Source organism: Marmota marmota, unplaced genomic scaffold, assembly GCF_001458135.2.
Source record: "Marmota marmota marmota unplaced genomic scaffold, marMar, whole genome shotgun sequence".
Lineage (NCBI taxonomy): Eukaryota > Metazoa > Chordata > Mammalia > Rodentia > Sciuridae > Marmota > Marmota marmota.
This window is the reverse complement of record NW_025999977.1, coordinates 17,237,591-17,258,283: the sequence shown is the minus strand read 5'-3', so window position 1 is coordinate 17,258,283 and position 20,693 is coordinate 17,237,591. Positions and strand designations below refer to the sequence as shown.

The following is a 20,693-nucleotide window of genomic DNA, read 5'->3' as shown; positions in this document are numbered from 1 at the left end:
TTTTAAAAAAAAAAAAAAAAGGATCACAGGGCTGGTGTGGTGGCACCCACCCACCTGTAATCCCAGTGATTCAGGAGGCTGAGGAAGAAAAATCACAAATTTGAGGCCAGCTTTGGCAACTTAGTAAGAGGATGTCCCAAAAAAAGTTTAAAAGGAGTGGGAGCTAGGGGTTGGCCATGATGTCACACATCTATAATCCTAGCTACTTGGGAGGCTGAGATAGGAGGACTGTAAATCTCAGAAGAGCCCCATCTCAAAAAATGAAAGGGCTGGGGAGGTAGCTCAGTGGTAGAGTGCTCTTGAATTCAATCCCTACTATCCACCCTCACCTCACAAAATGAAAGATTTGGGAAAGCCTGAAGTAGATAGAGTTCAGTGGTAGAGTGCTACCATGCTCAAGGTCCAAGTTCAATCCCCAGAGCCACAAAATAAATAAATACATAAATTAAGTATTTAAAAAGCTGTAAGCTCAGTGACAGAGCACTTGCCTAGCATGTAACAGGCCCTAAGTTCAATACTCAGTACCATTTAAAAAGAAAATTCACCTCGAAGAGCCACTTAACATTATATTAAAAGAGTGACAACAAGTTTATGTGCAGTTAGTTAGTGAAACAACAAAATTACACAGAATTACAGAATTATACATGGCAAACCAAGTTGTTTTATGTATAAACAGAAAACTAGAGTTTTAGCTCTATTTGAAGTGAGACACAAGTTTAATACATTATAATAATAGTTTTAATAATTTATTTTAAAACAAAAAACTGGTATCTCTATATACAAGAAAAGAAACACATTTTGAATTACTCAGGAAATGAAGCCAATTTATTCTTATATCCTAAATTATTTAAAATGCTTGCCTTGATAGGAAAGTATTCAGAAGGAGGTTTGTCAAAGCCACCTGGTACACTGCAGTATTCTGTAGGGTAGATAAGTGTAGTAGAACGAAGAAGATGATGCAAAAGGTTACAAGACAGAGTGTAACCCTGCTTACAGGTTAAATGTAGGGTTCTTTGGAGAATCTTTACAAGCTGCTCCCTATAAAGAAGCAACTTCTTCCCATCCACTCGGGTAATCTAAAAATGGGGGGGGGGAGTTTGAAGATATTTTAGTTAAAAGATCAACAACCAATAATTAATGCAAAGTTCAGTGCTTAGCCACTAAAGTAGCCTTAAAATAGTGCTTTCTTAAAAATGAGTTTAATTTAGGATTGCCATATTAACTGTATTCTAATAATTTAATTCTCTTTGGACATTAAAACACATTTTCTGAGCTTAGGCTTTCATGTGCCAAAATAATATTCCTTTCAAAAGGGTCTATCTCAGGTTGGGGATGTAGCTTAGAGGTAGAGTACTTGTTTGGAATATATAATGCCCTGGCTTTTATCCCTAGTACCACAAAGAAGGGAAGGAGAGAAAGAAGAAAGGGGGGATGAAAAGAGAAAAATGAAAAGGGGAAATGGGAAAAGAAAAAAGAATGGGTATCTATCTTTTAAGAGATGAAACTTAAAACTGTTGAACTGTCTCATAATGGAAATTGAAATTTGACTGATGGCCAAATTTTATATCTGAATGATTCCAAAAAACATTTCAATTAATGAGTTGTTCGCACCAGACTTAATCAATAAAAACTCAATCAAATAGGTTTTTTATTAGTACTACTGCAATAGTAATAAAAAATGTACACTTCTTTGATAAAAGGAGAGTTCTGACTTTTTCAAGCTATATCAAGAAACTTCAAACTTTTGGCTTTCCACATTTTAAAACCAATTTGTCAGAAAGGGCTTAAAAGCATGTTAATATGTTCTTCCAAAAACTTACAATACCTCTGATAAAAGTTGAAGATTCCATAGTAACTCCTTATCTAGCTCTTCTTCATTCAACACATCATCATCTAAAATAGCAAAATACTATCAGATGAAAAAAATATGCATATGACTAAATAATTTTAAAATATTTCAATTAGCCAGTGCAGTAGCACACACTTATAATCCCAGTGACTTCAAAGGCTGATGAAGGAAGATCTCAAGTTTGAGGCCTGCCATAGCAACTCAGGAGGTAGAAAATAAACTTGAGAAAAATACACATACCAAACAAAAATTCTGCCTCTCTCTCTCTCTCAAAGAATAAGTGATATTTTAACAAAGTAATAAATATTAATTAAATAGAGTACAACTTCTAAGCTACCTGCCAACAAGGATGAGTCATTTTGGGGGAGGCAATTCCTTCCCCAAAATAAAGAAAGTAAAATGCTGCAGAGGTTCAAGGAATATATTTTCATTAACAGAGTTCTAAAACTGAAGAAAAAAACATATCTGGACTTGTAAAGACAGAATATTAATTTTATGACTTACTCATTGTAAGTTGAGTTATAACACTACAGCAGTGGGGAACAAATAGCTTCAAAGCTTCTTCTGGGCAGCACTGAAAACATATTTGTAAAAATAACTTTTATGAAAGGCAAACATGTAACAGTCACAAAATATACACTAGCATTGTTTTTAGTGGCAAAGGGGAGCTGTAAGCAGCTACTGACACGCTATGTATTTTCAATACAAGCACTTCTGAAATAATTAACCACACAAACTTGTTGGTTGTTGAGACATTAATTCATTAGTTCAAAAAACTAAACTCACCTTTACAGCAGCACGGCACATGTCTGCCACCATGCGGCCTGCCACTCTTGTTTCAAATATATGTGAAATAGAAAAATTAAAAACCTTCTGAAGGGCCACCTGTTAAGATATATTAAAAAAATGAAAATGCCTAATCATCATTTTTAAGAAAATTAAACATCTTATGGAATATAAAAGAAAATGAAAAATATACTACACTAAAAATAACAAGTAAGCAGGTAGCCATCTGATTTTATACAATTTGCTTAATAATGTTACATTCAGGTCTAAGAACTATCTGTGAAGACAATCCCAACTTGAACAAAACATTTAAGGAACAAGATTTTACTTGCTACAAAAACCATAGGAACAAAACAGTAGCTAATAGCAGCAAATGCTGTTTAATTACCACGGTTAACCCAAAAAGTGGAAATTTCTGAAGTATGTTAACACTTAAAATTTGTCCTTCTAACAACTATAAAACTACCCCTGCTTTAAAAAGACTTGAAGCTGCCTGTTTAATTTTATAATCATGTCACAGAATTTGGACTTGTTGGCTAAATGAAGAAATGAGTTCTAAACTTGGATTAACAATGCTGAAAACTATAAACAACTTTTACTCTGTTAAACAAGAGATGATTTATGTTCATTTCTTTATACTAACATAATCTTAGTAACTATCATGCAGTTGGATGGCAGTTTGGCTCTGAGCCAGGATGAACATGTTAAACAGTGATAATCTCAGAGGAAAAAATAAAAGAGGTACAAATAAAGACCATTCTTTTTTTATTATTTATTTATTTATTTAAGTTATTGGTGGGCCTTTATTTAATTTATTTATGTGCTGAGAATCGAACTCACTGCCTCACACATGCTAGGCAAGCACTCTACCTCTGAGCCACAACCCCAGCCCCATAAAGAGTATTCTTAAAGGCCACACTGTAAAAATTTAGGTACCAACCAGTATCAAATATCAAATTCCTTATGGGGACAACTATTTCTAATTTGTCAAAATTTACTCAAAGGCCAGGTCGTACCCTTAGATTTCAGCAGCCTGGGAGGCTGAGGCAGGAGGATCTCAAATTCAAAGCCAGGCTCAGCAACTTAGTGAGGTTCTGAGCAACTCGGTGAGACCCTGTCTCTAAATAAAATACAAAATAGGGCTTGGTATGTGGCGCAGTGGTTGAGTGCCCTGAGTTCAATCCCCAGTTACCACCACCCCCCATTTATTCAAAGGATATGATTTCTATCATGTGATGGCATAAATAATTCCCAAAACTTCTCTCCTAATTATATTTAATTGTAAATTTTTACAAAATAGTCATTTCCCATTATTCATGGTAGTTATGTTCTGTAAAGTTGCTGGGAATGCTTCTAAGAGAAATATAGCATTAGGTTGTTGTGAGCCTCTGGTCACAACATTTTTGTCAAGTGATCAGTACATATACCTGTTTTAGGTGTGTATCTGTTTATGGACACTCATTTAATACTTACATTTCATTCATTAACATTGAACTCACAGTTAACAACTGTAAAACTCATGCCTGTTTTTTTCCCATTAGGCACAGCACAACTCTTAGGCTTAGGAATACTAGACCTTAGTTAAGCATTACATTCTTGGGAACCATTTTTAACCACTCCCCCGCCCATGCTGGGGATTGAACCCAGGGGCACTGTACTACTGATCTGTATCCCTGGCCCTTTTTACTTTTTGAGACAAGGTCTCGCTAAGTTGCTGAGATTACAGGGGTATGCCACCATACCTGGCCATTTTAACATTTTAAAACAGCAAAATCACTAATTAAAATGCAAACCAATATGGCACTAAAAAGTTTAAAGGACACTTGTTCATGTTAGAAGAATGGAAAAAGAATGTAAAGTGTGGCCTTGTTCAACCTTAGGCCAGGACCCTGCATGAGTTAATTCAAATTTTGTCATTCTACACAAGTTCTCACAAAAGCATTGATTTGGGGGTCACAAAGTTAAGCAAGTGGGAAGATTTGCAAATTGAAAATTTGTGAATATCAAGGACCAACTGTATAGGTTTTTTAAACCTTAGTATAGAAAGGGATCTGGCATGGTATATACACTTAAAGTAATTGACACTCAATTCTAAAACAGCAAATAAAACTAAAAAAAATAATCTTCTTACCATAAATATATCTTTGGAACATTGTGTGAGGATTGTGCTAAACGTAGAAGACAGACCTAATTCAACCAAACTCTCCAAGTGAGTCATTTTCTCAGTTTCGGTCTCTTCTCTTGTTTGCTCCAATGTACTACTTTCTATAAGTCCAAAGCATCTAAATAATCCACACAAAATATAATTTTAGCAACTAAAACCTGGTTTAACATTTAATGATAATTAGATAAGCTTCTTCTTCTTCTTCTTTTTTTTTTTACAAATTAAATATCTATCACTTTTCAAGTGATAGGGAGAAATTTCTGTCTAGGGTAGAACAGCCATTTTCCAAATATCAAAAGAAAGACAAGCCTAGGCTACTAGCTGATGCTCACCTGTCCATAAACTGCAAGACGAAATCTTCAAATTCAGCTGTGGCGGAACACAGTTCTCGTTCCACCTGTAACACCCAAATTTGGAGAGAGATTACAAATAGCCTTTGATTTTTTTTTTCTCTGAACTAACAAAACCCAATTAGGGCCTAAAACAGATTTAACACTGAATTATTGTGTTGGATACTGTGAGAAACAATACCATAATCACACATCAATTTAGAACAACTCAATCCACTACTTTCTAGGAACCAAACAAAAGGTAATTAACACATTTTACAAGGGTCAAAAACAACATAAGGGGGGCTGGGGATGTGGCTCAAGTGGTATCGCGCTCGCCTGGCATGCGTGCAGCCCGGGTTCGATCCTCAGCACCACATACAAAGATGTTGTGTCCACCAAAAACTAAAAAATAAATATTAAAAATGTCTCTCTCTCTCTCTCTCACTCTTTCTTTAAAAAAAAAAAAAAAAAAACGTAAGGGCTGGGATTGTGGCTCAGCGGTAGAGTGCTCACTTAGCACACGCGAGGCCCTGGGTTTGATCCTTGGCACCACATGAAACTAAGTGAAATAAAGGAACTGTGTTCAACTACGACTAAAAAATAAATTAAAAAAAAAAAAAAGTAGTCAACTTTATTACCAATTAGAGTTAAAACTGCTAGTATACAAAGAATGGTGTCTCACTACTTGATATCCAAATGAAGCAAATCAAGTATTAACATGATTATAATACAGAAAATAGTTGTGAAAAAAAACCACCATAACCCTCCCCACAAAGTCTCTTTTCATTAGATGCCAATACTGGGAAAGTTTATTCCTAGGTTGATAGAAAAAACTTTGACCCACTTCCTATGGTAGGTGCTACACAGACTATCTTACCCAGTGATAGTCTGGCATTTTATTTATACCATTCTAGTAAATGAAACTTTTGTAGAGTTATCCAAGTTTGTTTTAAAACTATCTAATATACATTAAGAACGCACATGCTTTAAGAATTAGAAATTAATTTAATCATTTTTAACCAAACAGCATCCTTACTTCTGTTAGGTCATCCCTTTCCTGCAGTACAGATGAACAATCTACTAAAGGCACCAGAGTAGAAAATGTTGCTATAAACTGGAATGTGATCTGTGGGAAGATGCAAAGAATTTTCAACATTAATCATATAATTTTATTTCAATTCAAGCATACCATAAGCTAAACAGCTCCCCTCTCCAAAATTATCATGAGGGAAATCCCGTAACAATCGTTCTGAATATTTTTCCCTTAGAATTTCACATTTTTAAGTACCCAAAACTTAACTGGCTGTCACTTCAATAATGAAGTTATACTAAATTTATTTTCCATATAGTTACTTATTAGGTTTAGGCACAAAGTTCTCCAATCTTTTGTTACTGAAAAGTTGCTTAGTTTTCCACCTCAAGTGTAATACTATTTTAACTAAGGGTAAAAATAAAATGCTCATGCAGAACCTAGAAAACCAGAAAGGGAAAATGAGAAAAATGATACTATCTGTATATAAGCAGAAGATGGCATTTTTCTTCACATTCCCTTTATGCTGATAGATGAAGGAAAAGGTAAATGATCAAAACATAGGGTAGTTTTAAAAATATCTGTTTAAGGAAAAATAGTAAATACCTAATGAGCTTTAAAACATCATTATGATCACCACAAAAGTGGGAACTTAATAAGTTATTCTTTATATACGGGTAGTTGGCCAAAATACATTCTGTCATATGTAACTAAAAATTTTTTTAAAAAATCATATGATCAGGGCTGGGGATGGATGCAATTCCCAGCACCACAAAAACAACAACAACAACAAAAAAAAAAAACCCTCTTACTATCATTAAATATATACAGGTTATGGCAAATTACGTAACAAAGGAAGGTATAAGCTTCAACAATTTCTCATAAATCTAAACTTAGGCACCAACATATGTAATGCTGTTATCATTAACAGATTTTATGATGAATGGTGTTATAAAGAACTTCAGATTTTAAATTCAAGATGTTCTTTTACAAAATATAAACACAGAATAAAAAAAAAATCATCAATATGCTCACCATGCATTTACTAAAGTCATTTGGATCCACCCCAGGCAATGCTCTCATCAACAGAGGTAGCATATGTGTTGGACCTTCAGGAAACCATCTGCCCCCTGATACCAAACTTCGGGCTACTCCAATTACACAACTTAAAGTAGCTGTGAGCTGGTGAGGTTCTGTTAATGTCTCTAATGCAGGATATGTTCTACAGTTTCAAAACAGAATTTTACAACATTAAATATACTAAATTCATATACTGCATTGCGATGTAAAAAATAAATCAACAGAGTATCTGGAGTGAAAATTTGCTGTCAATGTTAACAGAATCACACATATAAAGGAAAAGTACATGCACAAAAAAGTATAGACTGGTGCATCTTTTTCCAATCCCCTATTATTGTCATCTCTATCCATGCAAATTCTACATGAAGAAGAGCATAAACTAATGGACTTGAGTTATTTTATCCACCTTAACCCACATTATACTAACCTAATGGTTCAATTAAGAATAATAAATTAGAAACTGAGTATAGTGGGACACGCTTATAATTCAAGCGGCTCAGGAGGTTGAGGCAACTTAGCAAGGTCCTAAGTAACTCAGTTGAGACCCCGTCTTTAAATAAAATACAAAAAAGGGCTGGGGATGTGGCTCAGTGGTTGAGTGCCCCTGGATTCACTCCAGTACCAAATAATAATAATAATAATATAAATTAAAATACAGGAATAAGTTACAAATACCCACTCATCACTTTTATAGGAAATACAATCTCACTGAAATGTAACCTGCTCTTTTTAAAAAAGGCTTAAAATCACAAATCAGTTATACAAAACATGATAATATTCCTGGCGCTAGAGGGAGAGAACTGTGGGGAATAAGACAAAGACAAATATGAATAACAAGGTAACTAATGAATTGATAACAAAGATTTAATTAAAAAAAAAAAGACAAATGTGATGTTTGGTCACAAAGTGTTTAAAAGCTAACAATATCAATCTATTTTAAGAGGGCAGGGGTATCCAAAATATAGTTATTTTAAATTCCACTTATATGGGAAATTTCATTATGTATTATATGGAGAAAGGAAATTTATAACTAAGATTAAAAAAAAAACTATGTCCTATTGTAAAAAATGAAGGAAGCACATTACACTGAAGAATCTTTGGAGATGCAAAACTCTAAAGTGTACACTACCATGTGGGGTTTACAGCTTTATTTTAAGTTCTGCATTTATAAAAGGAAAAAAACCTAAAAATAAGTCATGTCACAACACAGCACAAAATTACAGTTCAAAGTCTCAAAAAAAATGACATTTTGGCTAAGCACACAATATTGCTCAATATATTAAATTTATCCAAACATTGAGAACTAAAGAAGAAAGATGTGACCAAAGTACACAATTTTGTTTATAAAGTTTGTTCCTTCTACAAAATACTTTATCTCATTATTCATAATTACTCAGTCCAAAAATAAATAAGGTAAGAGTGCGGTGGCACACACCTTAATCCCAGCAGCTTCGGAGGCTGAGAGAGGAGGATAGCAAGTTCAAAGCCAGCCTCAGTAACGGCGAGGCACTAAACGACTCAGTGAGACCTGGTCTCTAATAAAACACAAAATAGGGCTGGGGATGTGGCTCAGTGGTAGAGTACCCCTGAGTTCAAGCCTGGGTACCAAAAAAAAAGAAAAAGTAAAAAACACTGAAATCCTCCTCCAAAATTTCAGCTATGAAAATAGATGAAGTCCCTCCTCCCTAGGGAACATCAATGAACCTACCATAACTATTAGCTTCTATTACCCAGTAGAGATCAAGGAGCAAAGGACACTTTCAACTGAAGATAGGGGAAATTGTCTACCTTCTCTATACCATTTACTAATTATCTTCTATGAGTTCAAGAGTTTCATTGTTCCAAGACATGTACACCAGCTGAGTGGTACAGTGTTTGCCTAGAATGTATTTGGGTGGGGGCTCTCAGTTACACCCCCAGCACTTCCAAAGAAATGAGGCTGAGAAAGTAAGGTACAACCTAACTTGAATACTCATTGCAATGAAAACAGGATGAAACTGCATCATAAAGCAACTGAAATGTATAGGTAATGTACAGGAGCCACATTTTGGTAAAGATCTTAAACAGTGTGTTCCTCCACAAGTAACTGTGACCATATTACATATCCTGACTCAACAGTAGGTTCAAATAGACTGTGGTCTGGATTCCTTCACTAAGGACCCCTACATAAATTCTTATGAAATTCAATTGTAGATCACTCTGGGATCCAAAAACTAACATGTTTCCTTTTACCTTTCAAAGACATTTTAGAGAAAAACAGTAAGGTTCAAGTTCAGGTAGCAGAAAAAGATGACGCTTAATAGAAAGCTGAAGTAATAATTTCTTGAACACTCAAAAAACTAAATTTCCTTCTTAGCATACACTATTCCTAGATTGTGAGAGTAACTAGGCAATTAGAGAGCTACTTTAGATGCTGTTTTAACACACAAAATAAAATAAATGCAATCAAATTTATACTGTAAATACAATACACCGAAGATTATACAGTACATGAAAATAATTAAGATAAAGAAATTTTCCTGTTATCACTGATTCACTACCACATTCTCACATTTTTAATAGTGACACATTTTGAAGGAAAAAAATAGATCTTAATTTATGAAAAAAAAAGATTTGGTAACTATCATATGCAGATATCCAAAATACTTACACTATTCATTTCCCTTTCATTTTTTTTTTTAAGAGAGGTGAGGTGAAAGAGAGAGAGAGAGAGAGAATTTTTAACATTTACTTTTTTTTAAATTTTTGGCGGACACAACATCTTTGTATGTGGTGCTGAGGATCGAACCCGGGCCGCACGCATGCCAGGCGAGGGCACTACCGCTTGAGCCACATCCCCAGTCCCTCCCTTTCATTTTTTTCTCCCTAATAAATCTTTATCAAGTTACAAATCAAGTTAAAACCTCTTGTTTCTCCTCTAAAAATAGATAAAAGCCCTGAAAATCCAAAACAGATTCCACAGAAAGGAAAAGGAACAGATGACAAGACTAACTTAGCTATAGTTGAACCTTCCGCTAAACAGGTATAGCACTTACCTTTCAAGCACAGGGGGTATTACTAACTCAGGTCTCATGAGTGCAAGATTCTGCAGAGCCTGGGCTGCTTCTAGACTACCAGTTTTGCTAAACATAGCCAAAAGAACAGGCTGAATAATGCATTGTACAAAGTCTGTAACATCTTGATCAGTAAGCTTATGGCTATCAGGCACAGGAGTTAACCAAGAGGGCTTCTTGTATCTTTCACGATGCAATCTTCTAACAACACTGTTTGGCAATCGCTGAAGTAGTTTCATTAACTTGTTCTGGGAACAAAGAAACAAAAAGTTCTAGGTAGTTGCAACTTTCTCTTGTAGATATTTATGGCTCTTCTCTATCCACTCAAGAAAGGATTTTTGAAATAACAGCTCTAAATACAAAGATTACTGCTAAACTGTACAGAATTAAACACTATCAATTAAATATTGAGAACAATTAATAAAAAATGAGTTTTGCCAAGCACGGGGTGCATGCCTGTTATCCCAGTGACTCGGCAGATAGGAAGTTTGAGGCCAGTCTCTGCATTCAGCAAGAACCTCAGTAATTTTAGCGAGATCCTGTGTCAAAATAAAAATAAAAAGGTCCCTTGCTGAATTCTCAAGTACCAAATAAATAAAATAAAAATGAGTTTCAAATTCTAGTTTTAAGAATTTCTAGCACCACATAAATTTTCTGTTGCATAAAAAGCCACTTTAAGGAAGTAAAAAAGAAAAAAAAAATCTGCTGACATGATAAAATAGAAAAGATGATCCTATGGCATTTTTGGTATTGTCTTTTGCAAAATATGGCAGTTTGTCATCAGTAACCCATAGCATATTTCTGTATGTTCTATGAAAGTAATAACTTACTAGGCAACAGTTAAGTATGACCATATTTTTAAATTTTTTAAATACTATAGATCAAATTGAACATACTCACCAGCCAGCGCCCATTATTTGAAGGATGGTAAAAAGATGTGATGCTGTTAAACAAACCAGCTAAGTGTTTTTGCACTAGCTTACTTGGTCCACCCTGTTCAAATAAAAGAATAAAAATGTCAATATCTACATTACACTGCAAAAAAAGGAGACAGGGTCAACAGGCCCAGGCCTATATACAAATCTATAATGTGGTTCACCTTCATACTGATGACAAAAATCAATTCTACCTCTAAATAAGGATCAAAACAATTCCCCAAGGAATCGCATGCAAAGCAATTTAAAACATTCTACTAAAAATAAAAGCAACTAAATTAAACACTTGGGGGAAAAGTGTATTTTTCAACTTAATAGTATATTTTAGAGTTCTGAAGTAAAATAACATGCATACTAAAATTTATTACTAAGATCATTATCCAAAAATAACTGGGCTGGGGATGTGGCTCAAGTGGTAGCGCGCTCGCCTGGCATGCGTGCGGCCCGGGTTCGATCCTCAGCACCACATACAAACAAAGATGTTGTGTCCGCCAATAACTAAAAATAAATAAATATTAAAAATTCTCTCTCTCTCTCCCTCTCTCACTCTCTCTTTAAAAAAAAAATTAATGATGGCTAATATGAAGCACATAAGGCATTTCTTAAATGAATCATTAAGTGAATTCCTCATCCTTTGGAATGATAAGAGATGCTTTACATAAATGTAGTTATATATTTTATAATTACTTCCAAAGGTTTAAAATGTCCAAACTTGTTATATTGGGCCCTATTTTTTTACTCAAATAAGAAAATTATTCTTATTTTTCAATCTATTACCAAAACAAACCCAAAACAATCAATCAAACAACATAACTTGGAAGGAAAATGAGGGGAAAAAAGATAGCTTTCTTCTGTCAAGTTGATAGAGAACTACAATTTGAACTTAAAATCTTTGTCTTGTGGTGATCTTTCAAGACACAGCACAAAAGTAAACTAAAATGTCAAATTATATTAGGAACATGACTAGCTGCTAAATGAAATCCATGTTCATGTTTCTAAATCCAGTATCTAGAATAGGCAAGAGACCATAATAATTTTATAGCAAAATGCAAAAATCTTCAAACTTCTGGCATAATCAGCATTATAGATTTTATTGTTGGGGCTGTTTTTCCAGTAATGGGAACTGAACCCAGGTAGGCCAGCACTCTACCACCAAGCTACATCCTCAGACCCCTTTGAAAATTTATTTTGAGATAGGTCTTGCTATTGTTGCTCAAGTTGGTCTCAAACAATTCTTCTGCCTCAGTCTCCCTAGCAGCTGGGATGATAGGAATGTGTCACCATGACCAGTTTCGTTTTTTTAATTTTATTTTTACATTTAACACAAAATGTAGCCACCAATGAGAACTGTGTGGGAAGGCAGAGCAAAATGCACTCAAGGCTTACATTAATCACCATCTAGTTCTGTGGCTCCCAAAACGTGAGTTTCACCTTATTGCCTATATAAGATAGTAAGCAAACTTGTAGTTGTTGTATTCATCTCTTACTGAATGTTAGGAAAATGGGATTTCTCTTCTTAACAATAAAATGGTAATAACAATGGGGAGCTTGAATTTCTTGCTATAAGCTTGTAACAATCACTCGGTCTTTTCCACAAAAATGATGTCAAACAGAACAATTCAAGGAGAGAGCTCTAGAAGCAATATATCAACGTTAAGTAAGAAAATCATAGGTGTTCTAAAACTGCATTCCTGAGATGACACCAAAATCTAAGCTTATGACATATTTTTTATTTTCTTCAATGATGACAATAAATTGATCCTTCATACTTTTCCCTTCACTAAGATAATTGTAAAATTTTGTTTTCAATAATAATTTATGTGAATATTAACAATGAAAGAATAATGGGATTTCTGGTCAGTTCTGAGTTATAATCCTATCTTGGGAGAGTGTCTTACCTGAGTCTGGTTCCACATCTGTGAAAAATGTTTGACATTTTGAATTCCTCAAAACTCAAAACTTTTCATCCTATTTGTAAGATGCATTGGTTAAGATTTACAAATGGTAGATTATGACTACATTCTAGATCTGATATACATGAACATCATCAGAAATGAACAATATAAGAAAATATCCAAGAATCTTAGCAAGCCCCAGGCCCTGGGTTCAATCCTCAGAACATGAAAACAAGCAAGCAAGAAACAATATATCCAAGATTCAAGTGACCAACCAAACCACAAACATGGACTTCAATTTTTTGTATGGTTAAGGCAAAATAGAGATGACAAATTTATTTATTACAAACCATCATGGCAGTGATCCATATCACAGCATGGCCTATATCATAAGCATTTGTTAAAAATCTTGGAACTAACACTTGACTGCTTCCCACTGGGAGGTTCAAACTTCTCAAAATTCTTGTAAATATCTTAAAAAAAAAAAAGGAAAGATTTTTTTTAACGGATAAGAATTAAGAATAAATACTTACAGGTATCAAAATTAATTTCTTAAATAGCTTAGTGCTATACATTAGTGATATTGAGTATACTCTCATCTCATCTTGGAGGTCTTTAACCAACATTATAATTGTTTAGTCATTTGCTTTAATTTTAAAAAACAATACGTAAATATTAATAGATACACCATATGACATAGGTCACAGGCACAAGGATGATAATCAGCTGTGTCCATGTCCCCAAAAATTAATGAGATTTATAGTTCAACATAAAAAGGTAAAACAACATGTGGTTAGACATGAAAATTTTTTACCCACCTGCCTCTCTCTACACATACACAAATTATCATTCCTATGCTCCTGTTCCATGCCCAGGATGCACAACACCACCAACTAAAATTTAAGTATCTCTAGCCAATTACTTTCCTATTTCAAAATTTTAATGCTAGCTTCATTTTTCCCTTAAGTATTTGTATTTTAATCAGTCACACAATAATTTCATTGTAATGCAATTAAATTTATGTTTTAAATCTATATCTTCGTTGATGGATGCCCAAAGGTGGGGGGGAGTACTTCTCCTTTCAATTAGTTTTAATAGCCAATGGCAAGAGAAAGAACAAACCAAGGCAACCAGAGCCTTTCTCTTACTTCCAGTCCTGTTCTAACATCAGTGTATACATCAAAAAACACCTGGATGTCCTATTTCTAGTCTTACTAATGTTCCAGAAGTGATTCTACAGGTGAAATATCAAAGATGCAATATTAAGAAACACCTGAACCTAGAGACACTCTACCTTAGTTTACTACAGAAAAATACATATTATGATTTAAAAAGAGTGTAACCCCTTAATAGTAGTAATCAAATATAATGCGCAAAATTTGCTTTCAAAGGTATGAATCCATGACACCCTTAATATACTTAGTACTTCTATACTCACTCTGAAACTTATAGTTCATGTCCTTATAGGAAAGACAAAAATCATGTACTCTTGATACCCTGATGTTTCAGTTGCTTACTGAAAAGATTGGCTCACCTCTATATTCACTAAGAACCAAAAAAAAAAAAAAAAAATTTATGTGGCACTGGGCATTAGTATACAAAAAACACTACTCCTTTACAACACAAAGTTGATTGTCAGTGCTGCTGTAAATATGTTAAAATGTTCTTATAAATTACCTTTGGTACATATGGATCCCAATCTATGTACCCTATATTATCTGTAGCCAATCGAGCAAAGAGATTTACCAGTTGCTGAAAATAAACAAAACAAAACAAAGTTAAGGAGAGTATTTCTTGCTGCTTTAAAATATCATAGTCCTGCCCCTTAATCATTTGTTCTTACTAGCAGTCATTAGCACAATTTGACAGATTTTTTTTAAAAAAATCTCCAAATTTAAGTTCTGATTTATGTCACTCATTTTGCATCTAAAATGCTTCTAAAAAGAAATGACAAAACATCATCAACAATACAAAACAGAAAAGGAAATTTTAATCCAATAAAATGTTTTTTTAAAAAATCCATCATGTGTCCAGCACTATCTAGTGTAGGTTACAAAGAAAATATTTTTATACTTTATGCATTTTGTAATATATGCTCATACTCCTAGATATTGATAAGTAGATGTCTACTTTTATTAGAAAAATAGTAAATAAAATGAAAAAGAATTGATCATAATATTGCTAATGGCAATTCTAACAAACTGAAGTTACTTGTCAAGTGATCTATTTATCTCCAAACAAAAACATAATAAAACAAGAAAAACAGGATACTCACCCCCTCCCACTGTGGGAGATTTTGCACTGAAACCCAAAGGCCAATTAATTCATCAAACCAAAGTCTGAAGAAGAAAAATGTTGTTATGAATAGCAAGTGATTATAGAAAGTGGTTCAAAGCCAGGTATCCATTGTATTTTTAAATCTATTATTCTTACTGATAACTACACAACCTAGAAAAAATAATACTGAAAGTTACAAACTTAACAAAATAATGGAATATTTCTTGTCTGAATATTCCCTTCCTAATTTATGCTATAAAATGTGATCTCATCTATTAAAACATCTGTTGTACTGCTAAATTATTACTGTCAATTCCTAATAGCTGTTTCCAAGTTTCTTTCTCTCCCTGACTTTGTCCATTAATGTCTTCCTGTTACTATTTGTTCTTACTATTCTCTTTTCCTTTCTTTCCTAATTTCCTAAAGCCCTCATTCTTATTTGGCTTTTCACACAGCCTTATTTTCTCTTTTATTTACAATCTTCTGTTCAACTGTTTTAGCCTTCACATACTTCAAGTATAATAAACATAATGAGTTTGCAAATTTAAACTTACTGCTTTACTAGGTTGTTCATATGTGTATTTCCTGCTATGTTACTGAATTTGTTAATATACGTATATACTTACTTAAAACCTTTATGATGAAGTTCTGGAGGAAGGGAGGTAGGAAGAAATATTTCAAAATAAGTGATGGCCTTTTGCATCGTTACATCAAAAGGACACATTAAAGGCCGCCATTCCTCTAGCATTTCTGCTGTTGCATCTGCTGGAAAATACCTAATAAAAAAGAAAGTTTTCATGTGTCTGATCATTGGCTAAAAACTCTACAACATCAATACATGTCTGACCAAAAACGGGAAGGAAGAGATGAGATGTTTAGCTCAGATGTAGAGCACCTGGGTTCAATCTCTAGCACCACAAAAAGGAGGGTTGTGGATTTTATAAAGTATATCACATACCACAAATGTCAAGATAGCCCACAAAAAACACACATTTTTACAAAATATAAAATATATATCCTAATATACCTGGGATAAAGTAAATTCTCTTTTGTCAAAAAATCTTTAAAAAACTTCTGTGAAGTTGGTAAAATTAGATTAAAAGCCCTTCAATCACCCACAAAATTAAGCATGGTTGTTTTTTTTTTCTTTGTCCTATGTACTAGTAATTTTAAAAAAGTCTTATATGAGCCCATTCTACATAAGAAATGGAAATCAGTGAGTGAGTAAAACTGGCATCAGTCCAGAGGTCTCTGGGACCCTTTGTTATTCTTGTTTATTTGTTTGATACTGGAAATTGAACAAAGGGATGCTTTACCTCTGAGCTACATCTTTAGCCTTTTATCTTATTTTTATTTTTAGACAGGGTTCCACTAAGTTGCTGAAGCTAGCCTCTAAATTCTGATCCTCCTGCCTTAGCCTCCTGAGTCACCGGTATTACTACATGTGTGGGCTACCACATCTGGACTCTTGACCCCTTTGGATGAATCTCTGGACACTTTTTACCCTCATGGAACTACTAAATCCTTCTGTGTACCAGAAGACTGGACTAAGAATCTGGTACTAAAGATTCTAATATTCTGCAATTATGTGACATGGCCAGAAGCATCCCTGGGGTAGATATGTAACAAAATTAAACTCTCAAGTGTGCATATACGTACAATATTAAGGTAAATGGCTAAAGATGACACATGTATGGTTGCCCATTCAACTTAAGAGGTTTAAAACAAGAAATAATGTCTGAGAAATATGAATTCTACCCAAAGAAATTGGGAAAATCCTGCAGATCTACTTATATTTTTAGCTTACCCAACATACTATGAATCCTGCTATATTTTCCTAAACCTGTGTTAATGTAAATCACACTTCAATCTTTTATGTGAATTACATTTCTAATAATATTTCTGTTGAGTTCACCAAGCATTATGTGCCAGGTCCTGTGTAATGGGTTAAAACAAAACAAAAAATAAACACTATATTTCACCTTCAAGAATTTCATACATAAATCTAATAATCCAAAATAAAAAAACTGGGAGTTCTATAAATTACCCAAGAACAAGTATGTACCTTGGTAATAGTTAAGTTTCAGTGAGGAAACTAGGCTAATATGTTAACTGCCTAAAAAAGGTCACTGCTCATTGGTGGCTTGTGACTTAGGTTAGATCTTAAGCCTCTTATGAGAGAGACATTACATATGCTGAAAATACATTTGCTCAAGACTAAGTAGTATAACAGGCCAGTGATAAATATCTGCACTACCACTGTATCTGTAGCAAGAAAAAAAGCCTTAGAATGGCTGGATAAGAAAAATATAGTTCAGGACTGGGGATGTGGCTCAGTGGTAGATTGTTTGCTCAGATGAATGAAGTACTGGGTTCAATCCTAGCACCACCATCAGAAGAAAACAAGAATATAGATCAAATACCTAAAATTGGACTTGACTTAAATTCTACCCATATTCATTTTTAATCATAATATAGGACATTTATCATAAGAATGTAAGAATTCAGAATTAAATATTCTGAAACAGAACATAGTTAGGAAAAAATTAGACTACATTCTTGTCACAATATTTTAATGTAATATCTAAAGTGCTCATTTTAGAAAATATTCTGATCTGAATAACAAATAATACTTTAGGAAAACCTTTCAAATAAAGATAGCTATATATAAATTACAGTATTCTTTATAATGGGTAACTTAAAATTTTCTAAATTTATAAATAAAACATGAAAAATTCAGTTCAAGAGCTGGGAATGATATGCTACATTAGGTGACTAACATCACAATGTTGGAAACTATTTATACCTTTAATTTTCTCTTCAAAACACACTAAAGTTGGGGGAAGGCCCACAGACACAAGAGGCTTTATAAATTGAGAAGCTACTTACGGTCGGCAGCTTTTCACGAGTGTTTTGAGAACATTTTCTACAGAACTGGAGGAGGAAAAAGCCATTTGATAAATTAGATTGGGCTATTTTAAAGAACATTAATAGTATTAAGCAATTTCTAAGATATGTTCATATATTCAGCTATTATTTGTTTACATGTAATAATTAACCCTTCTCTTTCTTACAATAGAACTGCAAGGATTAACTACCTAAACTCCTAATCTACTATTTCCTCTGCCCTCATTTTGCTCCTTCTCTGCTATAAAGAAAACATTACACTGGAAAAAGGCCAAATTATTTTCAATCTTTACAAAGTAGGGAGCAATGATCCTACTTATCAACACATGAATTGTGCTCAGTGACTTGAAACTTCAATTTTTATTATAATGCATGTACATCAAAATACAAACAGCAGACATACCAAATCTGGTAAGCTTCTATGAGCAACTGCCAGAAATAAATTTTGTAATCAATTAACAAGAGTTCTATAATCTTCCAAGGCACTTTATTGCCAGCAACAATTATCAAAAACAGCAGCCATCTCTTTGACCAGCTACTAGCAAAGTTAGATGAGTAAAATGAAAAGCTGGAACTTATTTTTCAACATTTCAGAACCTCAAGGGAATATCAAAACAAATTAGCATATAAACTTATAATGAACATTTCTGTTTTAATGAAAAGGCCAATGTATACTAGTTTAAATACATGACCAGAGTGGAATATTTTAAATATTGGCTAGAAATATAGTCAAAAGAAGTCACATTGCAAACAAGCCAAACAGGGACAGTAGGTAATTTTGAACTGAAATTTTAAAATAAATGTGATTGCTTATAGGATGGTAGGTATGAGTAAAAATAAAGTTCTCAAATCTCAAACAAACAAACAAACAAAAAATGTATATATATGGAGGAAAAGGGTAATGTTTAGGCAGTGTTTCCACCTAACAGTCTCATTAACCTTCTTTGAATTCCCTAGTCCAAAGGTTTAACTTCTCTGAAAGCTAAAGAACTAAACTGCAAAGAAACTAGTTCCAAGGAATAACAGACTCAGCATGCATAACCAATATTATACTACCAATACAGAAAACTATAATCTCTTTATTTGGGAGCAATAAGAATCATTTTAATTTTAAAACTACTCAGAAAAATTAAATGAAGAGGAAACCAGGAGATAGTCATGAGTTGACTTCTAAATTAAACAGAGAGCCACATGACCAGAAAGCCATCATGAAGCACTTTTTCTGATCAACAGAGAGCTAGGCTCTCTACTTTCTTGCAGGGAAAACAAAGCAAAAACAAATAAAACAACAAGAAAAAAAAATCTAAGCAAGTGAGAAACACAGTTTAGAAAAAAATCTAGTTTGCCAGGTTAAAAAATGGGCAAACTTCTCTCAACTGCACTTAAAGCTCCCTGAAGACCACGGCTCTGATTTTTACTTAAACGTTTCCAAGGTGCTTATAACAAGCCTGTCTGTTCATATATTTATACACATTTATACTTATCCATTTATTTACAATATTCAATAAATATTTTCTATCAGGACAACAAATAGCACAGATCTTGGGTCTTCTTTTAGTTTATATTGAAGAACAATTTAGAAACAAATTTTAGAATAAACAGGCAAGGTTTGAAGAGCCATCTATAGATCCAAACTAAATAATAGGCCAATTTAAATGCAGATTTTGAAAAAATAATTCTAAAATGATAAACTATCTTTCCAGAGAATTAAGCTGAAGATACACAATTCTACAACTTCCTAATGTTTGTGTTCCCACTAACTTTTTTTTTTTAACACTCCTTCTGTGACAACTGGTTTGAGACAGTGTAACGCCCAAAACCTGTTGCTTCTAAGTAACTTCCTACACCAAAGAATTTTGACTTAATGTCAAAACTGATTCTAGAAAGCAAGTCATAAAAGGCTGCACAGCTACAAGTTTTCGCTAGTTAATTAACACTTGGTATCGTCACTTCACTTATTATGAGGACTAGGGTTTGTGGGAATGTGATTTAATTCACCTAAATAAGGCTGATTTCAACCCCTTCTTATAAATAAGGCCTGTACCATTGGATTTATGCTCTTTATCCAGAAAAGGGTACAATCTCTCTAACCTGTGATATCTGTATAGTGACCTTTTGTGATTCTTGTAATCTCTCAAGATGAAGGGAACAATGTTTCTGTTTAAAAATAAAATAAAAGGTTAAGGCTAGATGCTACTAGACTATATTTCATTAAGTTTTAGAGGGAGTGAATAATCACTACATACTTGTAATTGTTGGAAATTTATAATACTAAAGTGATTTAGTATTTATAATACTAAAGTGATAACAATTCAGAACACTCTTTTTTTAATCAAAAGGGATCTACAGAGTGACTAAGCTTTGGATGGATTTTCTCATACCCCA

The 20,693-nt window shown here is 33.6% G+C and overlaps 1 protein-coding gene across 1 annotated transcript in view; it reads right to left on the bottom strand.

The window, feature by feature from the left end:
- Psme4 (proteasome activator subunit 4) overlaps positions 1 to 20,693 on the bottom strand; it is a 97,307-nt gene that overhangs the window by 50,441 nt on the left and 26,173 nt on the right. The window contains exons 4-18 of the mRNA XM_015479670.2: positions 18,291 to 18,335; positions 16,028 to 16,177; positions 15,400 to 15,463; positions 14,802 to 14,876; positions 13,475 to 13,597; positions 11,195 to 11,287; positions 10,277 to 10,542; positions 7,197 to 7,383; positions 6,168 to 6,257; positions 5,132 to 5,196; positions 4,767 to 4,917; positions 2,636 to 2,734; positions 2,354 to 2,423; positions 1,826 to 1,893; positions 861 to 1,076 (exon numbers count right to left, since the gene is read on the bottom strand). Of these exons, the coding sequence (XP_015335156.1) occupies positions 861 to 1,076; positions 1,826 to 1,893; positions 2,354 to 2,423; positions 2,636 to 2,734; positions 4,767 to 4,917; positions 5,132 to 5,196; positions 6,168 to 6,257; positions 7,197 to 7,383; positions 10,277 to 10,542; positions 11,195 to 11,287; positions 13,475 to 13,597; positions 14,802 to 14,876; positions 15,400 to 15,463; positions 16,028 to 16,177; positions 18,291 to 18,335 (1,762 nt within the window). The remainder of the gene's footprint in view (positions 1 to 860; positions 1,077 to 1,825; positions 1,894 to 2,353; positions 2,424 to 2,635; positions 2,735 to 4,766; positions 4,918 to 5,131; positions 5,197 to 6,167; positions 6,258 to 7,196; positions 7,384 to 10,276; positions 10,543 to 11,194; positions 11,288 to 13,474; positions 13,598 to 14,801; positions 14,877 to 15,399; positions 15,464 to 16,027; positions 16,178 to 18,290; positions 18,336 to 20,693) is intronic.